Genomic DNA, 22,456 nt, shown 5'->3' with positions numbered 1-22,456 from the left:
TTGTCGTGGAAGACTCTCTTTTTGGTAGCCATTACATCCGCTAGGCGAGTATCTGAACTTCAAGCTCTCTCCATTAAACACCCTTATTTGATCTTTCACTCTGACAGAGTTTCTCTTCGCACTAATTCATCCTTCCTTCCTAAAGTTTGTTCTATTAACAATATTAATCAGTCCATTGAATTACCCACTTTCTTCAAGAATCACTCCAATAAAATGGAGTATATGTTGCACAAATTAAATGTCCACAGACAACTAAGGTTTTACTTGGATAGAACAAAAGATCACAGGAAATCTGATCAACTTTTTGTAGCCTTTGCTGATAACAGAAAAGGAGTAGCGGTTACTAAAAGAACTCTTTCTAAGTGGTTAACTGATTGTATCATCTATGTCTATGATTCTTCAGATCAAACTCTTTTGCACAAACCCAAAGGACATTCCACAAGGTCAGTGTCTACATCCCTGGCTCATGCAGCTCGCCTACCACTAGACGCTATTTGTGCAGCTGCTACTTGGTCTAAACCACATACATTCATTTCTCATTATAAGGTAGACAAGGTTTCTAGGGACAGGGCAACCTTTGGTTCCACTGTGCTCAAGAACGTCCTCCCGTGAGTTCCTCAGGAACAAGGAGCTAGGGACGCTACCCATGTGTAAGAACAAGCGGCGAGATTGAACACTATCACATATAGAAGTTATGTCCTTACCATAACGTTCCATGTGGAGTGTTCATCTCGCCTTGTTCTTACATTCCCACCCTCCACCCTTAGGAAGAACGTTCAGTTTGGTGCCTGGTCTGGGGCATTCTGCTTCTGCATTGCAGTTGTTGTATATATAGTTAACGTGTATATATATATATTTATATATATAGACTCTGAGTTTCTGTGCAAATGTGATATTGACATGAGTGTTCTCTCTCTGACTGCTGGTTTGCTTGCAAACTAGATCTGAGGTAAAGGCAGAGGGGGATTGTGGGTATTAGGTTGTCTCGAGCTTCTTCTCGATGCAGAGCTTGCAAGCGGCCGACACGGAGCCGAGGATCGGCTCCGAACCCATGTGTAAGAACAAAGGCGAGATGAACACTCCACATGGAACGTTATGGTAAGGACATAACTTCTATTTTCACCCTCTTAATGCATTTGACCAGAGGCCATCACCATAAGTTACCTCACCAGTTGGAGATCCTCACACAAGACAAGGGGTCTGTAATCCATCCTCACTTGTCCACCCCAAATGGAAAAGATTTTTTGTCTGGTCTCATGCTCGTAACCAGGACCCTTTTCAGTGGAGGTCCCTTTGGTCCCGTCTTATTTGTGGGAGTTGCAGCAATCTGGAATGGCCTATTCTTGTGTGAAGACCCATTTTCCAGCCATTTCTGCTTGCATGCCCTTGAGTCCTCCATTGAACTATCATTTCACGGTCAAATAATTTCTTAAAGGCGTCCTGTATATATTAGGCCTTCAAAAAAAATTTATTTTTTCTCCTTGGGACCTTAATTTTATATTGAAAAAATTGACTCAGGCTCCTTTTGAGCCTGCAGAGTCTGCTTTTTTGCAACATCATACCTGGAAGACTGCTTTGTTGCAGGCTGTTACTTCTGCTCGGAGGATTTCTGAGTCATTCCTCCTACTTTGGTTTTTCATAGGGTCCCTTCGTACTAATCCTTCTTTTATGCTCAGGATAGTAAATGAGTTGTCTTTGAATCAGTCTGTGCAGCTCCCTTCCTTTTTTCCTTCTCATCAGTCTGCTAGTGAGAGGGTCCTGCATACCTTGGATTTGCACAGACAACTCGTGTACTGTTTGGATAAAACTAATTTCATTTGCAAGTCTGATCAGCTTTTTGTTTCCTTTCATCCCAGGATGTTGGCTTTGGCTGTATTTAAGCAATCCATCTCCTCCTGGATATCTTGAGGCCATTTCCTTTTGTTATTCTTTCCATGACAGATCTCCGTGTACTTCTGTTAGAGCTCATTCCACTAAGGCTGTTGCCTTCTTCAAGGGGAGAACACCAGTTACATCCTTGAAGCTGCTACTTAGTCTTCATTGCATACCTTTACTAAGCATTATGAGTTAGATATGGTTTTTAGAGCCAGAGTAGGTTATGCTGAAATTATTTTATGAGGGGGTTGTTGTGGGCTCCTCTCAGCCTTCCCCCTCTCATTCTGTTTCTTGAGCTTTTTCATTGTCCCTTTTGTTTTGGATACTGCAACAGTGATATAGAAGGACATAGCATAGTTGTGTAAAATCTTGCCATAACAGTAGATGTCCTTCTCTTCGCTGTTGCAGTATTTGCTCCCTTCCTCTAACCCCCTCTTGTTTGTTCTGGTTTTTGTTTTATATTCCCTTCTTGCTGAGGTTTTTCTCCCTTTACCTTCTGTATTTTTTCCTTCTGGATGTGCATGGACTCCTTTGTCCTGTGGAGACTGTTCTCTTCTGGAGCATTTCAGTTCTGGGTAGCTGCATCGGTACGTCACTTTAATGCCCTACGTTCTGTACGGGGTGCATAAATGTGACGTACGGTGCATACAAGATCATAAGGCTTTTGTATACTGCCCGAGTGTCGGGCTGCCCTGAGCAGAAGATTCCTTCTGCTTTGGATGCTGCAACAGTGAAGAGAAGGATATCTACTGTTATGATAAGATTTTACCCAACTGTACTTTCCGTTTGCAGTACCTGAATGTGAGGTTTCATACCATCCATTCACAAATAGCTGTAAGATTCAGTACTGTGGCCTTATACTAAAAGTACTGACAACAGAGTTAGTCTTCTGGATGTGTCTGTAAGTAAATTGTACATCAAAACTGAATTTTCACATCTTAACTCATTCACTCCAATGAATAATTAATATAAAATATACAATGAGCTTATTCATGTATTAACTTCCAACTCATATAAACATGCTAGTGAATTTTCTACTTAATCCGCATTTACTAAATGCCTGGTAACAAAACAAGCAACATAATGGACTATGTTAAGTTGTATTAAGTTCTGATCATTGGTTTAGTGGGGATGTATTCATTAATGCCAGGGGCACTACCAGCATTTAGTTTTATCTGCCATTTAATTTCTTTTTCCCCCAAAATTGCCTTAATGTCCCCTCCCCTAGGATTACACTTGATCACCTCCAATATAGCAAACCTAAATGAATCACATCCAGCACTCCCTTCTAGATGTCTGTATAAAGCATTATTCTTATCTTTCTTGTTTATACAGTATAGATGATCGTAAATCCTATTCCGTAACCTTCTATCTGTTTTTCCAACATAGAAATTAGAACACGAGGTACATTTCCCCAAATATACTACATGTTGCATTTGACAATTTCCCTAACTAAAAATTATTCTACTTCCAATGTTGTTATCCAGGGTTATCTGTGCTTCTTCCAAAATATATGAACACTGTTTGCAGTGTCCACATATTCAGCATACAGGTAGAGATGCTGGGTATTACCACTGGTGCAGTTTGAACTGCATAAACTGTATATATGGAGGGGGAATAATTATACAATCATATAATATATTTTTTATACATTTTTTTAGAATGTATTTTTATTTAAGTCATGTTTTATACACACAAGATAAAGTTTTTTTAACATTATGGTTGTTTAAATGTATATTGCAGTGCTTAATTGAATAATTGATACAAAGGGCGGGAAATTAAGATATATAAGTGCGTTACAATGAATTTTGGTTGTTCTGAAGAAATCTATGTCATGTAGATGAAAGCGCTCAACAATATTTTTTAAGTTACAATAAACAAGTGGTTTTATTGAAGTTTGGATCCTGTCAGTTTTTTTCTTCTTGGAGTTACTTTGTGGTTTCAGTCGTTGGGGAATTTTGTGAATCAGTTAATATTTTTATTTCAAGTTCCTAAATTTGGTAGTGCTAAGTGGTATCATTCTTGATAATGTGTTGAACAAAAATATTGTTTTGTGTGTGTGTGTGTGTGTGTGTGTGTGTGTGTGTGTGTGTGTGTGTGTGTGTGTGTTTACTGCAAGCTGTAATTAGTCTATTGATTCTTGCAACATTTGAGTTATTTATTTATTTTTTTTACTGTGCCAGTATTTCATTTCTAATGCTTATGTGTAACTTTGCAGGTGATCATTTCAGATTTGAGTACCACAGGTGAAGTCCCATTTTTTGAAACTTGGATGCAGACTTGTATGCCTGAAGAAGGGAAGATTCTTAACCCAGATCATCCATGCTTTCGACCAGATTCTACCAAAGTAGAAGCCCTCGTCACACTTTTGAACAGCACTTTGGAGATGAAATTGGTGTATGTAATTGGAGAATCTGATTCCTTCCATATTATATTGACAAGCTATCGGTTTCCTGCATATAGCTTGAACATTGCATCTGTGTTTAAGTACTAGTAGTGTAGAGCTTCTCCAGCGAATCCCATTCAATGGATTGCAGCAGGGGAACTCTCATCTACCAGGTTGTCATACTTTTTATTTATTACTTAACCAATCACCATCTTTTTCTCAGAGGACCAAGAGATACCCTAAGTTATAAAAATGTGAGTATTTGTGTCATATTCCAGATAGTGGAGCAAGTAGACATTGGTAAAAAGTAGACTTCTTGTTGAGTCTTATTTTGCAGCACTTCCCCCTCCCACTCTTACTGTTTTTCTCATCAGTTTGATATAATTTTTAACTCCCTCCCTGTAATTACAGTTCACAGCCCATTATAATGTGGTGTTTAGAACTCTGCTATGCTTTTTGTAAACAGCATTTTTTTCTGTCTTCAACATGAAATCATACACAACAGTCTGACAGTCATGCTTATATTTTACATTTGCCCTCCTCTTAAAATGTACTTGTCCAACCTTCCACCTGAGAAGCCTGTGAAACTGTGCATGTTTATGCCTTTCACTTCACGCTCGTACTCCAAGTTCCATAATGCTCTTACAGTTGCAGTAACTCTTCTGTGGAGCACTCTTCCCCCCGGCCATCCAGGTAACCAGATTCAGTTATGGTTTCTAGAAAAGGACAAGTATTCCTGGAGATATTTCTTCATTTCCCTTCCTCTGCTGGAAGCATGATATCCATTTGTCTGACATCACTTATGTTGCTTTACACTTAAGTTTCCTCTTCTTTTTGTATAGTATTTTCTGTTTAAAGATTAGTGACTTATTGTTGGAGTGATCTTTTGCAGTGTCTTTTTCTTTCTTCATTTGTTGCATTACCATTTTCCCAGAAGCAGATGCATATTTAGGGACAATAGTGATTTACCTTTTAGATGTTAAATCAAAGCTACTGTTCATATGATTGCTTTGTCTGATTGATGAGGTACTGCTGGTGTCAAGACACTTCGTCTGCTAGACTAGTACTGTCATGTTTATAAGACTTATTGTTGTATGTGTAAATCCTGAACAGGGTGGGTGCTGAAGTGTTGGCCTGTCTTTTTGAGAGTATCCTGATATGCTGTCTTTTTTGTATCACTCATCCAACTCTTATCCCATCCATTTCCACACTAACATATTAAGCTTGTCCATTTTTTGCTATATGGGAGTAGACTCAAAGATCTAGTTAAAGTTCAAGTAAGACATCTTATTTCCTCTTCTGTTTTACAGTTACTCTGTCCTTATATTAGGTGACATTGGATTATTTAGATGATATCTCCATAATTCAATGCTGACTAGAATATAACAAGCCACTATCTGTCAAGAATCTTGCAGTTCTTTCTTTTAGCAGCTTTTTCAAGAGTGAAATTTGATTAAATGCTTGTAGTTTTCTAGTTTGCATCTTGAGGTCCTCATGCTCACTGACACCACCAAGCAGGTCATTGTCAGTGGGCCACCTACTATTCTTCTGGCAATCTTCTGTGTATTGTTGAGAAGATAGTGTTAGTGGTCCAGTCACACTGTCATCATGACAGTCGGACTTTTTAGTGAATTTCAGCTTCTTTAATTCCCTTTTTAAGTCTTTTATGATGAGATCTTTCTCAAGACTAAAGCAACTCTTCCAAACAGATATAACCTGTGATTACTTTCTAATGGTCACAAAGGCAGATAACAATACAGGATCTGTGCTTCGTCCACAACCTATACAACACTGCACCCTCTGCACACACTTGATCTTAACCAAAAGGCCGAGAAGCTATTCCACTGTCCAACAAAGCAATCTGCAGTTTCACATTTTCCCCCAGTATGCTACCTAACTCTTCTCCATTTAATTCCATACACTGTTCCTTTTCATCTTAGCCTTTGCTTTCCTCAAAGTAATTTGTGCCTCACTTGGTAGCATCCTTCTTTATTTCCAGCCTATTTTGCATACCATTCTTCAGTAATTAACTTCAGTGTACCTTCCTTTTGTAAGTGAATGTCCTTTCTGGCTTGTGTTTAACTTAATTAGAGATGCTTCTTACTGTTTTTCTAGAATCAGCAAAGTGAGCCCTTCAGGCATCTAATATTGCATGTTCACATTTACATTAGTAATTATAAAACAGTGCTTCATACAAGCTACTGAAGGCTTTTTGGAACTTGACCTCTGTCTAGTACAGCTAGGGTGATAATGAGCATTGTTGATTATATGTCTGCTAAGAAATCCACTCCCTTTTCTCCTCAGTCATTATCCGTATAATGCTTACTACCCGTAATAGAACCCATTTTCCTGTTCTTATTCTGCCACATTATGGCAGTATGACCAACGTCTATTATGTCACTGTCATTCATCTTAAACTGGTGGAAAGCATATAATGAAATTGCAAAGTGATAAAGCTATGTATTTATTGATTAACACTAAATATCCCATCAGAAGTAGATCATACCTGGCATGTTAAAAAAAAATAATAATCTTTCCCTAAAACTCAGAAGAGTGTCCCTCCTAAATTACTTAAAGCCCAAACTTCTCATATTCCTACAAGGACACACAGACCACTTGTCTGTTACAAAAAAAAACACCAAATTCAAACAAAGACATCATAGAACATGTCATTCCACTCAAACCTGCAAACTTAACTCAGCCAGTCTGTTGTTTTCCCAAGCTTCTTTCAAACATCTGCGATATCTTCCCAACAGCATAAACAATGGGGTAATGCAGCACAAAAGATCTATTTTTAAGTCAGAATTCCTCTTGGTGGAAGAGAGTATACATTGTACTTAATTTTTCAAAATGATGTTGATCCCATAATTTCCTTGAAATTAGGAAGTAACCTGAATATGAATGGCCACTATATAATTATCCATTTATTCATCTGTTCCATTTTATCTTTATTTGAAAACTTTTTGTCAGAACAAATTTACTAATATTTCAAGCCCTCAGTTTCAAATAAAACTTCATCTACCCCCCCAAGCCAGGTCAAACCAGAGCCATCCAGGTTAAAATGCCTAAACAAACCTTTGGGAAGTCTTGATTGAGCCTCATATCTAACTTAAAAGGCTAACTGGGCAGTAATCAGTTTAAGTGTTAAGAAACAGTACCAGAACAACAGATCAACAAACCCTCTATGTATTTGCATAATGACACTACAAGGTAAATTAATTACCTTGACACAAGCAAAGGTGATATCACCACTTCCAAATAATTTTGAGAATAACCAGCTGTAGTATTGTACGCTAGATGTCTCACTCCCCACCCCACTTTTACAAACATGAAGATTCACCATTGGACAATAATCACTAATAAATGAAAACACATTCAACATGCAAGTAATACTTGCAGCCAAGGGAGCCCACAGGATTTTTTGCGGGGGGGGGGGTGCAAACCCAAGCCCTGCCCATGCAGCCCCACCTCTCTGTTGTCCCCGCCCACTCAGCCCCACCCACGCAGCCATTCCAGTGTCCCATTACTTGGCTATTTCTCCCCATTTGTCATAGACACTGTTCAAATCTCTCAGTGTGCATACTGTTTTATGCTTTACTTCTACAATGATTACAGATATTTGGATTTCATTTACAACTTTTATTTCAAATTTTATAGCACAAACACTGATAGACATTTACTAAACCTAAACAAAGCAATAGTCTTACAATGAAAACAGACTTAATATTAAAACTTCTCTACCTTTGAAACCCACATTCACTGAAACAACATTGAAACCCGTATTCAAAGAAAATGCATCTGGTCAGTGGCAGGGTAAGTTTACCTTTGGGCTGTTTTCAAATCATAGGCTCCTTGCACACATTTTTAGAACCATGCAAAAGTTATTTGATTCACTGTCCTGACTGTATTAATTATACTATATAATTGAATTATATCCCTTGTATAATACAGCACCATTTGTTAGAGCGTGTTTTAAATTTCTAGTTCTGAACATTTTTCCTTTAAACAATGAAACAAATCATATGTACCAAATAATGACAACCTGCCCAATTCAGAACATTTCAACCATAAAGGGCCACTCTACGCAAACTTCTGTCATACAGTCCACCATTATCAATTGATATGCAGAATCTTTGCAGAAGTAAAGGTCATCTGAATAATTCCACATTAAAGAGATCTGAAACCAGTGAAGAGGTTGTTGCTAGAAAACAACTTTATATTTCAGTGTTTAATCTACAAATTCAATGCCTGCTGCCCTTGAAGAATAAATTGTCTACGTTATATTAAAAAAAATTGTAAGCTGGTATATTGCAATAGGGAATGGGTGGCAAGCTGAAAAACAAGTTCATAGTTATTAGGCATCTCATCCAAAGGAGGACATACTCAGGACTGTAGCACTCCACCTCCTTAAAATACAAATATACATGTTGTGGGAGTAGAACCTATAGCCTTCTGTATCAAGATGCAAGTATGCTACCTGCTGTGCTGCTTTAAAAATTCTATACCACAATATTGATACCATTTGCTAAACAAAACAGTTACACATTTTAAGTAGGCTTAGTATGAGCAGCAGTAAATTTCTCTTCCCTTGAAGCTCACAATTCCTTGAAAATGCACTTGAAAATAAAATCCACCTACTAACTCTAATTAGGGCATTTCACTCTCTCTCTCTCACACACACACCTCAACCTCTTAGTGCAAGAAATCTGGACAAAGCCCAAAATAAATAGGAACAGATAATAAATATTGCTGTCATGAGCTTAGAACATTGCTAGAATCACTGCACCTGCTTCTGACAAAGTGCCTTCTTGATGACGCACAGGACAAATATATATATTTGTGCAGTTATTTAAACCCAGACTGTTTTTAAAATAAAAAAGTCACTTACTACCAATGGACACATTACGCTACCAAAGAAAAATAAGAAGTAGATCAATAACTACAAATAGGTCTAATTAAAGAGCTGAATAATATTACCTATGTACTTTCCTCACAGTAGCGACTCAGCGTCTTAACTACCACAATTTGTGCCAAACCTGAAGTGCGGAGAGCAAAACAGAATAATGGAATCACTGGACATAATTGAAAATAGTTTAGAACATTACTTTGCTAAAATATTATGAAATCAGCACGAGCTACAGAATTTCTTGGGAAGAAATTGAAATGCAAAGTAACATTAGTCAACCATTTCATTTACAGCCCCATGGGTGCTTTATGTAATGAAATAAGTACTCCGCCTGCAATTTCATAACATACACTTTTGGATACCTACTGTACCACGATGTATACTAGGTGGCCTAGTATACTTCAAATACCGTTTTTTTTTTCAAATAGGGAATAAAATGTATTGTTTGAAAAGTAATGTATTTCTATAGTCACCTGCAGATATATTTTACAGGACTTCATATAAACTTATGCATGTATTTCAGAACCTCTTACATTAACCTTTATAAAAATTTAAGTAAAGTTATATGTCTATGAATTTTAACTAAGAGCAACCATATGAATTTAGTGGTATGTGTGTGTGTGTGTGTGTGTGTGTGTGTGTGTGTGTGTGTGTGTGTTCAGGATGAGTAGTGAAACCATATGAAATCAAGTTCCTTATTCCTTCTAGTATCATACTAAATTCAGTTAGTAAATATTTAACATTTAGTCCAGTTAATAAAACAAAGTTAATATTTTATTTCATTGAAAATTGTTTGTTTTTCAAGAGAATACAATTTGCTCCACTATTATAGTTGGTTGTAAACCTTCAAATAATATATTATGCTCTAGATCTCAAGACTAAATCCAAAGAAGTTTCCTTTGTTACCACCCTGATAGGATGCCTACCTGTGATGCTCCAAGAGCAGGATGCCTACCTTTGATGCTCCAAGAGCATTCAACTGGGGAAGCTGACCTCTAGCTAACACTACTTATCACTCCTAAAGTGGTACTTCAGGACACTTTGACCTGGGATTGCAAACAGGCACCTCTTCCTCATTTATTGGCTCCATAGTGCCTGACCTCACTAATCTATTGCTTGTGTCCAGTCCAGCAAGGCAGACAAACACCTTACCTCTGTACCAGTGGGCTGGCTGCTGTAAGCAATCCTGCCAGACTTTAATAGTATGGTCAGAGTATGCAGCAGTTTATTTCTTAACACTGAAGGTGTGGTTTCATTATCATAAATGTTAGACTACTTTTTTCTGCTATATAAAACCGTGCAAGGATAATTAAAATCAGAGAATTAAGAATAAAAAAGGCTGCATACATGTCTGCCTATTACAGAACTAAATGCACATAGTTTCTAAAACTATTTTTTGGAAACACCACATTCTGGCCACACTTCAATGTTAATGCATCTAAAATGTAACATCCCATCACTATATATTATAAGATATATATATATATATATAATTTGATGAGCCACACTGCTTACATCAGTTGGGCTACTTAGATTTCACATGTGAAGATGGGCAGATGATAGGTGCAGACCTCATCAATGACTTTTAATCAGGAGCCCACCTTTCCCTTTGTAGAAATGAAATATTTATTTTTGAGCATGTGCACAGTTAAGGAAAAAAATATGAGACAAATCCACATAAAAAATAGCAAGATGTGAGATAGAAATCAGTCGACCATATATATGGGTGCATGGCAACAGATCGAAACATCTAAATATCTACAAAAATATCTAATGTACGAAATACCAACAGTTAAAGGCAACCTAAGCACAAAACATTAATAAAACCTAATCACATCTCAAACCAGTATTTGGTTGCACTCCCACTTCCCCTGCTAATTATATATACCATCTTCGAAGTGGTGCAACAGTGAGGAAAGGCCATATACCCTTCCCTGGTGTAACTTCAATTTTATAGATATTTTTTCTTTAGATATTTTTAACTTTTGATATTTTGAACTTTAGATAAAGTACGTCACATCCTTAACTGAGGGACACTAAATACACAAGTACTGAGAAAAAGAAAATCGACTGGGAGTGGGACTTTGGGAAGGACACATTTCAACTTGTGCTGAACTAGACTGTGTCCAGGTAATGATACATGGACAGTGAAAGTCCAGTAGAATAACTTCTCTATTCCAGTACTGTGTCCAGGTAATACTACAAGGATAGTGAAAGTCCAGTAGAATAACTTCTCTAAGGTAACTGGTCACCTTTTTATACGCTAGACAGACTTCCAAGAAAAGTGCCAAATCCCTGCAGCCCCCCCCCCCCCCCATTATCGATCAGATAATGTTATAGACACATAATATTACAAATCGCACCAGTAAAAATCCAGCCATTCCAGCTTCTGCTTTTAATATGCAAACCTTATGCCTTCTCCAAGACATACCTTTCAAGTATACCTCATTACGGGGTACGCTTCTTATTTTGAGTATTAAAAAAATCATGTTCCTTGCATTTCCATATTGAATGGGTCTGTCATACATTTAACCTCCCTCTTACTCACACACACACACACACACACACACACACACACACACACACACACACACACACACACACACACACACACACACACACACACCTGCCAAAACAGAATGATCCCTTTTCTATCCAGGCAAATCACTCATCTGGCAGCTATCCTCTGCACAGTTGTCTTTCCCCTACTTTTGCCTGAGACTTTCCTTGCTCAGTCTAAGGCAATTTAAAAGCATTAAACTACTCCCTACAAAAGTCTTACCACTCTCCCCAAGTACTATTTTCAGTCTTGGCATTGAAACATCTTCCTTCTAACTGCAACCCATGTCCTCTTCTCCACATTCTGTTTTAACTCAGGCCATTTCAATTGTATCTAGACAATGTATTCATCAAGATCATATCACCATTTCTATTCCCAAACAGTAAGCATTTAGACCATATCCCCTTTTGTGGTGCTATCTATCCATTTTTTCCATTTGAAAAAAGACATGCATCTAAACCATATCCCTCTTTCTCTTCCCATGCAATCATGCCTGACTGCCCATTTCTTCTCAGACCTCAGCACCTCCAGTCCTTTTTCCAAGTTGGTATCTCTGTATTGTGTGCTTTTTACCCAGCTTGATTTCCTTGAACTTATAGAACTGTTACTCATATAATAGGACCTTGAACAGGATTCACTAAAAGCACATTTTATTCAAGTATTTATTAATTAACATGCAGAAAGCATAACAGATTAATATATTGTCAAATATAAACCTGCAAAAAGATACAGCTTACTGTATTTGTAGCATGATAAGTTATCCTATGCAAACCACATGTGAGCAAGCTCCCATGTCCCTCTATATGTAGGGAGTTGTGCTGTAAGTGGCCAAACCCCCTCCCCTGCAAAAAAATACCATTTTGCATTTCTACTGTATCATGTAGGCAGCTAAATTAAGATTTATCTTTAATGCCATATTAAATTCAATTGGTAGGGATCTCAGTGAAGTGTGATTTCAGTGAGTCATGGTCCATAATGCAAGATGCAGGCATTACGCTTTAGTATGTTTACATAAAACCTTACTTTTGGTCAGACTGTTTGTGAATTTTAGAGCTGTGAACAGATTCCAGATGTAGGCTTTGCAGTGCTCTGAATGCAGAAAGAGGATTTCAACATCATTAAGATTCACTCCTTGCTTTATGAATCACAGCATTTCATTATCTTTACTACTGGCCTTTCATATTGGAGTCTGTCTAGTGGTGATTATTACCCTAGAAATCTTTTCCAAGCTCTGTCCTTCTTGGGTCACCCCACAAACAATATGTTTTCTATGGGGCTTTCTGATGTGCACAGCTTCAAATGAAAAGTCTCATTTGCTATATCTGTAATCTAAGTAAGTTGCAGTAGGTCAGTTTTGAAACCAAGCTTCCATTCACTACTTCTTCATCTCAGAATTCATTTTGGCCTGCCATCTAAAATCCAATGCAATATCAACCATGAGTATAATAATCTGAACCAGTTATAGAGTCAGTCTTCTAGCACTCCACTGCTTGGGGACTTTTCTTCTGATAATTCTCCATCAACATAAACATTGGATATTTTGATAAGAAAAACACATTTGTCCACCATTACTGTTCTCCCACTTCATGCCCTTTAGATTATCTGTAACTCTTATATGAAGTGTGCCTTGGGAGGCCTTACAGATACCCAGATGCAGCATGATCCTAGGTTCTTACTTCATTCCTAATTGCAGATTAGGATGGACTTGCACAGTTTATGCTCAGAGAGAAATCAGTGAGAAAATTAATTCAGCAGCATAACCAGCATATTGTGCAGAATCTTGCTAGGATTTTCCCTGAAACAGAAGTAGTGCTAATAGGCCTGGAGTTACCTGCACCTTACTGATGCACTTTTGCTCAAGGCAACCACTACTGCAAATCTATAGCCATGCAGACCAATCCATGCAATAGTAGGAGTCTACATGTGACTGTCATTAGTTTATCAAAAGTCACCACTGACTCTGATACAGCTCACTCAATCCATGTGCCGTGCCTCATAACTGCTTGGTTCATTCAGTTTCTTTCCTTGTCACTCTTCTGTTATCCCGTTTGTCCCCATCTATATCTATGGTTCCTTTCCATACTGGCATTGTGCCTTATCTGTGTCAAGTACAGGAGTGAACAACTTTTAATAATTGTGTCCCATCTGTAGAATTCCTAGACTTGCCTGCCTCAACAGTAGAGCAATCCTTTGCCAATGCTTTCTGTGCCCCCCCAAGTAAATCTGAAAAAACAAACTGCTTTCCTATGCCTCATCCCATTTCCATTTTATTTCTTAATTTAGTTAAATGTTAACTGTAAAGATGGTCAGGTCGCACAACTCTCTGTAAATGCAACTCAGTCCAAAAGCATACTATAAAAGCAGCATTACACAAACAAATATTATTGAAAAAATACTAGGCGATGCAGCAAACAATTGCAGTGGACATTAAATTGCATTATGAGCATGCTGGCACTGAAATAGTGTGCATTAAGGTTAGTATTGAATAGGGTAACCACTTTAAATGTCAGGACCCATTACAGCAAGACCTGAAACACAGAGACTGAATGGTTAAAAAAATGGGCTTACATATGTTAAGTCCAAGATAGCCATTTCTCAGACTATCCCCTGGTCTCCAGGGTATGATGATTGCAGAGTTACTATATACAAGTCTGTGGGATCTCTGAGTTAATATACATTAGTTTGGGAGTAGTGTGGGGGCTTGTACCCCTGTAAAAAAAATTTAAAGGAGAAGATCAATGTTAATGATTCGCTTATCTTCTGCTTTTTTGAACTTTTCCTTTGGGGTGTTAACACTCTGTATTTCGAGTGCCAATTTTTCAATAGTGAGAATAGTGCACTGTTGGGCTGTACCACATGTCAAAGGAGGAAGAGTTCCAAATAGCTGAAAGCTGCCTAACTACAGGTAAATCTTTTTGAATGATCCGCATTTTCTTTCTTTGTGGCAGCTTTATTACTGTCCTCCCTCCCCCAGCAATACCATCTTATAGGTTCATAGGTTCATACTAGGCTATCTGCCCAAGGGCATTTATAAGCCTAGCCCATAGTTATGTGGCTTTCGCCACCCCTTTAGTTTGAATAAAAACTATGCCTATCATTTTGCTGTGCCTCTGTCAAGCAGTGACACTGAAGTAATCCCTGGGGTATATATGCAATCTCCCATCCATTGGTCAAGATTCCTCTTGAACAAGGCCAGAGAGGTGCTCTGCCTCACATGTACCGGGATTTTGTTCCACAGCATAGGGAGTCTCTGGGTGATGAATCTGTCCCTCCAGCACGTTCTATTTATAACCGTGTCAAGGTTTAAGTCTCCCGCCCTTGTGGTTCTGAGGGATCTAGATTTTTTGAGGTGAAGCATATTCATCAAATCTGGGTTTGACATGGCCTTATATGTCAGGCACAGGTCACCTCTGAGCAAGCGGTATGAGACTGAATAGAGCTGGAGTTCTTTCAGTCGGGCAGCATAAGACATATTTTTGAGACCCTTTATCCTTTTGGTGAGGAACTTTTGGGGCCTCTCAAGCTGCAGCAGGTGTCTGGTCAGATACATTCCGAACGGGCATTGTACTCAATCATAGGTCTAATAAGTGATGAGTACAGGGGACGATGACCTCCCTTGATCTAGATGTGAATCCCTTCATGATCAGGTGGGTGATATAGAAGGTTTTCCTAACTACTTTAGCAACATGAGTGTAACTCGCAAGGCTACTGTCAACCTGGGTCCCCAGATCTCTGATGACTTTTTCTGTGCTCAGTGGATTGCCACCTATATGGTAGCTAGGGGTAACCTTGTTTTTCCCGAAGGGTATGACTATGCATTTTTTGGCGTTTAACTTCAGGCCATGGCTCTGGCACCAGTTATCCGTTTCTGTGAGGCCCTTCTGGAGGATATCTATGTCAGATGTGTTTTCGACTATGGCCCAGTTTGCAGTCATCTGCAGACTTTGTCAGCCATAACCCTCCTGTGTTTGCTTGTACTTCAGAAAAGTAGATGCCGAACATGAGTGGACCCAGGACTGAGCCCTGTGGGACACCACTTGTGACAGGCTTTGAGTCTGACATGGCTCCAGCAACTCTGACCCTGTGGGTTCTGTCACTTAGCCAGTTTGCAACCCATCTTGTGATGTATGGGTTTACATTCAAGCTGATGAGTTTTTCGATGATACCTGAGTGGGTATTGTGTCGAAGGCCTTTGCCAGGTCGAGGTAGGCTGTATGGACTGCCTTTCCTCATCAATGGCCTTGGTGACTGTCTCGAAAAAGTCAACCAAGTTTAAGAGGCAGGATCTGCCTTTGACAAAGCCAAACTGAGTTGGATCCAAAGTCTGCAAGTTCCCTATGTCTTTATTTATGAGTTCCATTATGATCCTCTCCATGGCTTTGCAGATAAGGCTTGTCAAGCTAATGGGCGGTAATTTCCAGGGTCTGTGGAGGCACCGCCCTTATGAAGTGGGACCACAGTCGCCGTCGCCACTCCTTGGAGTGCGTATCCTGAGGTGAGGCTAAGATTAAACAGCTGTCCTAACTGTGGGTTTAATTCCTCATTGAGTTCATGAAGCACACAGCCGGGGACACCATCCGGTCCCATGGATGCTGTGTTTTTTGCCTTAGTGAGGGCAGTTCTCACCTGGGCGTTGGAGATGTTTGGGGGCTACAATCCTCTGGAATAGATATCTCTCCTTTTGGGGAGTTTGCACTGAACCTGTCAGCCAGTATGTTGGCAATGTGTGTAGGTTCAGTAATTTTCACATCATTTTGAACTAATTCTGAGCATATCTGGGAGTTTCCTCCTAGGTTTCTAACATAGCTAAAGAAGGCCTTATGATTCTCTTTAGAGTCCTTGGCGATTTTTCTCTCAAAATTTGCCTTGGATGATTTTATGAGAGCTCTTAGTTTTTACTTATAATGATCAAAGGTGTCTTACCTTTCAAGGATTTTGCTCTATCTTGTAGTAGCTTCCTCCTTTTGTTGTAGAGCTTGTTTATGGCTGGGGTCCACCAGACTGGACGCTTGCCTTTGGTACAGAGAGTCTTAGTTTTGTTTGGGATTGCCTGATCCATGCAGTCCTGTAGGTGCTGGTAGAAGGCATTTGTAAGTGATTCAGCGGTTTGAGTAATGTTTACCACTGGCTCAGGGGCCTTAAAGGAGACCACACTAGTTTTTAGAAGTGTGAAATCGGCTTTTGAGAAGTTTTTCACTGTGGTCTTTTTGTTTCAGGTGGGGGGATGAGGACCTCCAGCGAGATTAGTTTATGATCTGATCTCACCAGTGAGGGGTATACTTCCAGTGTTGAACATTTTGATCCCATGTTCGTGATGATGAGATCAAGTATGTTTTCTCCTCTTGTGGGGATGGTGACTAGTTGTTCCATGGCATTTGAGTTTATGAACTCCAGGAATCTTTGGGTTAGAGTGTTCAGGCTTGAGTAGTGTTCCCAGTCTATATTAGGGTAGTTGAAGTCACCTAGTATGATGGTGTTTGGAGATACATTTATCCTCCAATGTTTTCAGGAAGGCCATGTGAGGTTCCTGAGTTTGAGAGGGTGGCCTGTAACATGCAAATTGCAGAGCAGTCTTGCCTATGGTTAATTGCACCTGGATGGTCTCCGATGCATCATGCGTTGCCACCAACCTTGAGGTGTGGGTGTCCTTTATGAATATGGACACACCCCTCCTTTCTTGGTGTTGTCCGGATTTTGGGGCCGGAACGCATGATATGAGGTGAAACCTGTTAGTGCTGGGGTGCTCTCAGGAGCCTTGAACCAGGTTTCTGTCACAGCACAGACATCGATGTTCTCCATATTGAGAAGGGCCTCGAGTGCGTGCATCTTGAGATTGAGACTTCTGGCATTGAGCAGCATTACCCTTAGTTTTTTCCTTTTGGTGTTCTAGGGTGGTAGGTTTAGAATTTGAGCCTTGCCTAAAAAGGCACTATGGGGGTGGCAAGAGCCTTTGCCAATATCCGGAAGCCCAGGGTGACAGGTGCAAGCCGTCCCTTGGAAGCAGCGTGGCTTGTCCAGCATGTCATCCCAGGCAGACAGACATTGGATCCCCTTTGAATGACACCAGAATTTAAGCCAATTATTAAAGCTGATCATCTTATCACTGTATTGTGGCATCATTCTAGGTGAAGGTAGGATACTGCTCAAGGCCAGGGTCATACCTGCCTGGGCTACATAATCAGAGAGCTCCTCGATGTCCCTTTTCATGTAGTCCAAGGAGGTACGTCTCAGGTCGTTGACACCAGCGTGGACAATGACTGAGTCGTACTTGTACCTGCTGTTGAGAGACCTGAGTGCTTGCGTTATGTGGCGGATTCTAGCGCCTGACAGGCAGCTTACTGTGACCTTCTCTTGACTCAGTCTGGTGAGCGGGACGTCAGTGTGTCTGACTATGGAATCACCAATGACAAGTGTGTCTGGCATTTTGTTTGGCCTTAAGGGCTGTGACTGTTTGACACTCTGACTGTGTGGTCTATGTGTTGCATGTGTTGGGTCGTGAGGTGGTAGTTGTTTGGGTGTCTGCTTTGGTGGCCTCTGCTGTTTTGGTAAATTTTTGATCAGAGCCTCCGAGTATGTCTTTGTGTGAGTATGTGTATGATTTGAAGTTGTGATGGTACCATGTGTGACTGGGTATGTATTGTGTGAGGTTACCTTCTCCTCCTGTCTGGTCTTGCCAGTCCTATGTTGAGAGAGCTCAGCCTCCAGTTTGGCCGTATAGTTGCATCTCTCGCATGTATTTGTGTTTTGTGCAGAAGGAGAGGATTGTCTGTGTACATGAGGCAGTTGTAACATTGCCTCAATATTCCCAGGTTCACCAGTTGAGCTGGAGAGGACACTAGCAACTGATCCCTCGACATACTAGAAGTAGTAGATAAAGAGACTTTCAAAGGACTGCGGGGGAAGTGGGTTTTAGGCTGGTGGGGTACTATCTATAATAAGAGTGCTTTATCAAGGTGCAAGTACTGTAGGAGTAAGTGCTAGGCTTTACAGATAGAGAATAGTCTACTTGGGAATCAAGTAGAGATGAACTTTTCAGTTATAGGATATGCTGGTTAGATCAGCAGTACAGCTCGAGGAAGGTAGTTTTAAGGGAAAATTGGAAGAGTGGAATTTAGATGGCCCAAATAGTTTAACCTTGTTTAACCGCTGCTCTTGTGTGCAACAGTGGTAACTCCGCGCTAAATCGTGCTTACGCGCGTTTAGCGTGTTTTATAGCAGGGGCTGAAGGGAGCTAGGAATTGGCCCAAAACGACCAATGGACTACTAGTTTCTGGCTGAAACTTCACCAAATCAGACAAAAAGGCCGCTCAGTGCTTCCCACTCCCACTGGTAAGCAAAGAAACTTCCCTCCTTCCTAATAAGGCAATGGATCAGTAACAGAAATTAAAAACAAAGCCCAGGGATCAGCAACTCTGAAACTGGACTACTCTAGTTCAGTAAGGCGGGAAAACAAGAGATTTTTTTGTTTTATTACAGAGACAAGGAAAAAAACAGACAGTAAATGCTGTAAATCGGCTAGCGCACTTTAGTGTGTAGCCTACAGAAACAATTTGCAACAATTAGTAACTTAAAGTGCAATAAACAGTGTAAAATGCAGAAATCACTTAAAGTAGCAATAAAACAGGCGAAATGCAGTCGCTAGCTTAAATAACAGTGGGAAAGCCACAAAAAATACTTATATCTGGTAGAAAGTCACTCTTTTAGCTCTCTGCTGCTTGGATCACTCTGCAGGCCACCACGAGGATCTGAGTTGGTACAAGCTTGCTTACCCATTCTACACTCTCTAATGTACCTTTACCTTTTCATTCATTGCTTACTTTACTTCTGTTTTCAGCTAAGCTGGTGATTTCTTCCCTCATAAAAGGATTTCACTGCCTTTTAAGAATTTATGTAGAAATTTGATTTTTACTCCTAACCTCACACTGATGTCTGAAGCAAGTCCTCTTTGTACTAGATGAGTGAAGATTTCTCTCCAAAATCTTATACCTCTGTACATAAAAGGAATGCACATAATTTTTGGATACCTAGTGTGAGACACAAATACTACTATAAAGGGGACAGTAACATCAAATCCAAGGTAATGGGCTCTCAAAATACTGAAATCTAAAATAAAAAGAAAGTAAACAGATGAAAATATCATTCAAGAGCAATCAAAATCAACACCTGTAGTAAAATGCGTATTATTTCCCATCCACCCCATGTAGGACTGATTTGCCCTCATATACCCTTCCCTTTTTTGTATACATGACCTCTGCAGTCACAATGTACTTTAGAGTACAATATTTATTTTCAATGATATTGTGCAATGACATTACAAGTCAGAGGGCATGAAAGTGCATTACCCATAGGATAATGAGAGTAAAGCCTTGCATTACATCTTTCCTGTACTGTCTTATTTCAGAACAGTTTGACATTGAAATCTGTCTCTTGCTTCAGTGTTTAATATGCTGAGAATTAAGTATTCTGAATTCAATATTACAGACATTGGTATGTTAGATACCCTGTTGTTTTTTGGCTGGTACAGCTTTAATCATAAGCTATATATGTGTATCCGTATTACTAAGCAAGCAGTCTGCATAGGGATTTATAACATATTGAGATGCTCAGCCTGTTAGAAAAAAAAAATTGCTGAATTGTTATAATTGAAAAAGTGTTTTTGCAGAGGTACCCCCCTGCACCCCAATACTATGGATGTCACCCTCACACTGCAGTTATATATACTGATTGTAAGATCATATAAACTCAGAAAAAGAGTAAAATATAGTTTTAAGTATATATTTAAGAGGCTGTTGCATGGTCTGTTCTGCTTACTTGCTTAAAATAAGTAAAATAAACAATTTCTGTTTCACATTTTCCATGGCAGATGGCAATCTCAGATGCTGTGCTACTTCCATATTTACACTGAGTAAATCATAGCACTGTAAAGACGGTTCATGCAAACACAACACATGAAAATTTTTAACAAGCAAACTAAAAATGACCAAAGTGAGATCAAATTTAAGGGAAATATATTAATGACATTTGCTGTGTCATTTGTCAGAAGTAGTTTAGATCTGAGGAATATGTGGTCTGAAAAGTAAAGGCAATGGCTACTATTTGAAGAGCGCTACATAAGCAATGAGCAGGCCATAGCACATAGTTATACATATGCAGTATGAACTACAGCTGTTGACTGGATGGTGCTGACCAGAGTAAGATGTAGTGTAAAAGTCAGCATGCCTCATGCTGTTTATCGGCCATCAAGCAGAAGTGGGAAGAGTAGACACTTGACTAGAGACACTAGCAGATGATAGTAATAATAACGCACTGGAATCACGACTGGGAATCAGAAGTCAGGATGGGAATAATGACATTGGTCGACAGAGGAATGACATAAGCAAAGAAAGCAAACAAAGCAGTACTGTCAGTTGTCACATGATTAGAGAGCACTGCCAGTATAAAGCAATTAAGAGGAACAAAGCAAGTAAATGAAAGTGCTGTGATGCTAGTTGCTTATACTATAAAAGAAAAAAGTAAGAAAAAGGATTACAATTTTTGCAGAATTAATCAGCCTTGTATTGCATGCCTTTTATCAGGTAAGCCAACTTGGCATAAATGCCTTTTTAATGGTGACTAAGGAACACTGGTGTGGTGATTTTAACTTTAAGTGCTTAGTATGTAAGATGAGAATGATGGAATCAAACCCTAAACTGCAGGCTGAAGCTTGTTACAAGATTGTAATATTCCCTATTTGTGGTAAACTCCCATAACAGTCTTGATTTATAGAATGTGTTGGATGCTTACTGGTGGCAGGTTCAAGTAGAATTTGAAGCTAATTGATTTTGTAGGGTTTGTCAGAGTTGGTCTAGTGCAAACTAATGCTCACCTTCCTTGGTTTTGTTAAGAAATTCTGCTGAGATGGATTCACAAGTCCTTTACTATATTTTACTAATGGCACTAACTCTAGATACACATTTGTGTATGAAAAATAACCAAAACAGAAGCAATAAAAACACATTGTGTGCTAAGTTATAGCATTGTGTAGGTATGATGTACACATACTAAATTCATAGCAAACTTTACTGCATTTTCTTACAGCTTAACTTAAGTAAACTCTGTATTGCATTGTACAGAATAAATTAACCCCAAAGTTCATGAAATTGGTGCAAAACATACATGCATTTTAATTGAAATAATGAAAGCAATCAAAGCTGTGTCACAAAATAAGCAATCTTCCTTTCTTCAGAGCTGATCCTCTTGCAGAGATCATTTAAATGTTTCAATTAAATGGTGCCACTTCATAATAGAACACAGATGATTGTAAGTATCTTAAAATGCACTCATTTGTGTACATAAAGTAAGACTGTCTCTGTCCTTCTTAATAGCTTCCTTAAGGCAGTCCTAGACAGTACTTTGCCACATTTCTCTGTATGCCTGTATTTGTAAGCCGTACCATTGTTTACCTTCTCTCAACTTAAGTCTACTTTTCAGTAATCCTAGCTCTTAGTTAACAAGACATATTAAGTAGTACTCCTAGATAATACACTGTTCAGTCACACACCTACCTCTCACTTGTACGCTCGTCTGTAGTCCACACCAAACATCTTCTGAAATTCAAATTCCGCTCGGAAGATGAAAAACGTAATCCATCAGTTGCACAGACAGAGAAGACGTAAACAAGTCGCAAGCACCTACTCCGTCTGTGCGACTGTACGTAAAGGGCATTCTTAAAGAAGAACGCCCTAAAAAC

General features: G+C 39.2%; 1 protein-coding gene across 1 annotated transcript in view; it reads left to right on the top strand.

Moving 5' to 3' along the window:
• Positions 1-22,456, top strand: part of MED24 (mediator complex subunit 24) — a 1,193,465-nt gene that overhangs the window by 507,593 nt on the left and 663,416 nt on the right. The window contains exon 17 of the mRNA XM_044055033.1: positions 4,094-4,272. Coding sequence (XP_043910968.1) covers positions 4,094-4,272 — 179 coding nt within the window. The remainder of the gene's footprint in view (positions 1-4,093; positions 4,273-22,456) is intronic.

Source organism: Protopterus annectens, chromosome 13.part0 (assembly GCF_019279795.1).
Source record: "Protopterus annectens isolate FY-2018-M chromosome 13.part0, PAN1.0, whole genome shotgun sequence".
Classification (NCBI taxonomy): domain Eukaryota; kingdom Metazoa; phylum Chordata; order Ceratodontiformes; family Protopteridae; genus Protopterus; species Protopterus annectens.
Note: the sequence above shows the minus strand (reverse complement) of the source record. Positions and strands in the feature narration are given on the sequence as shown.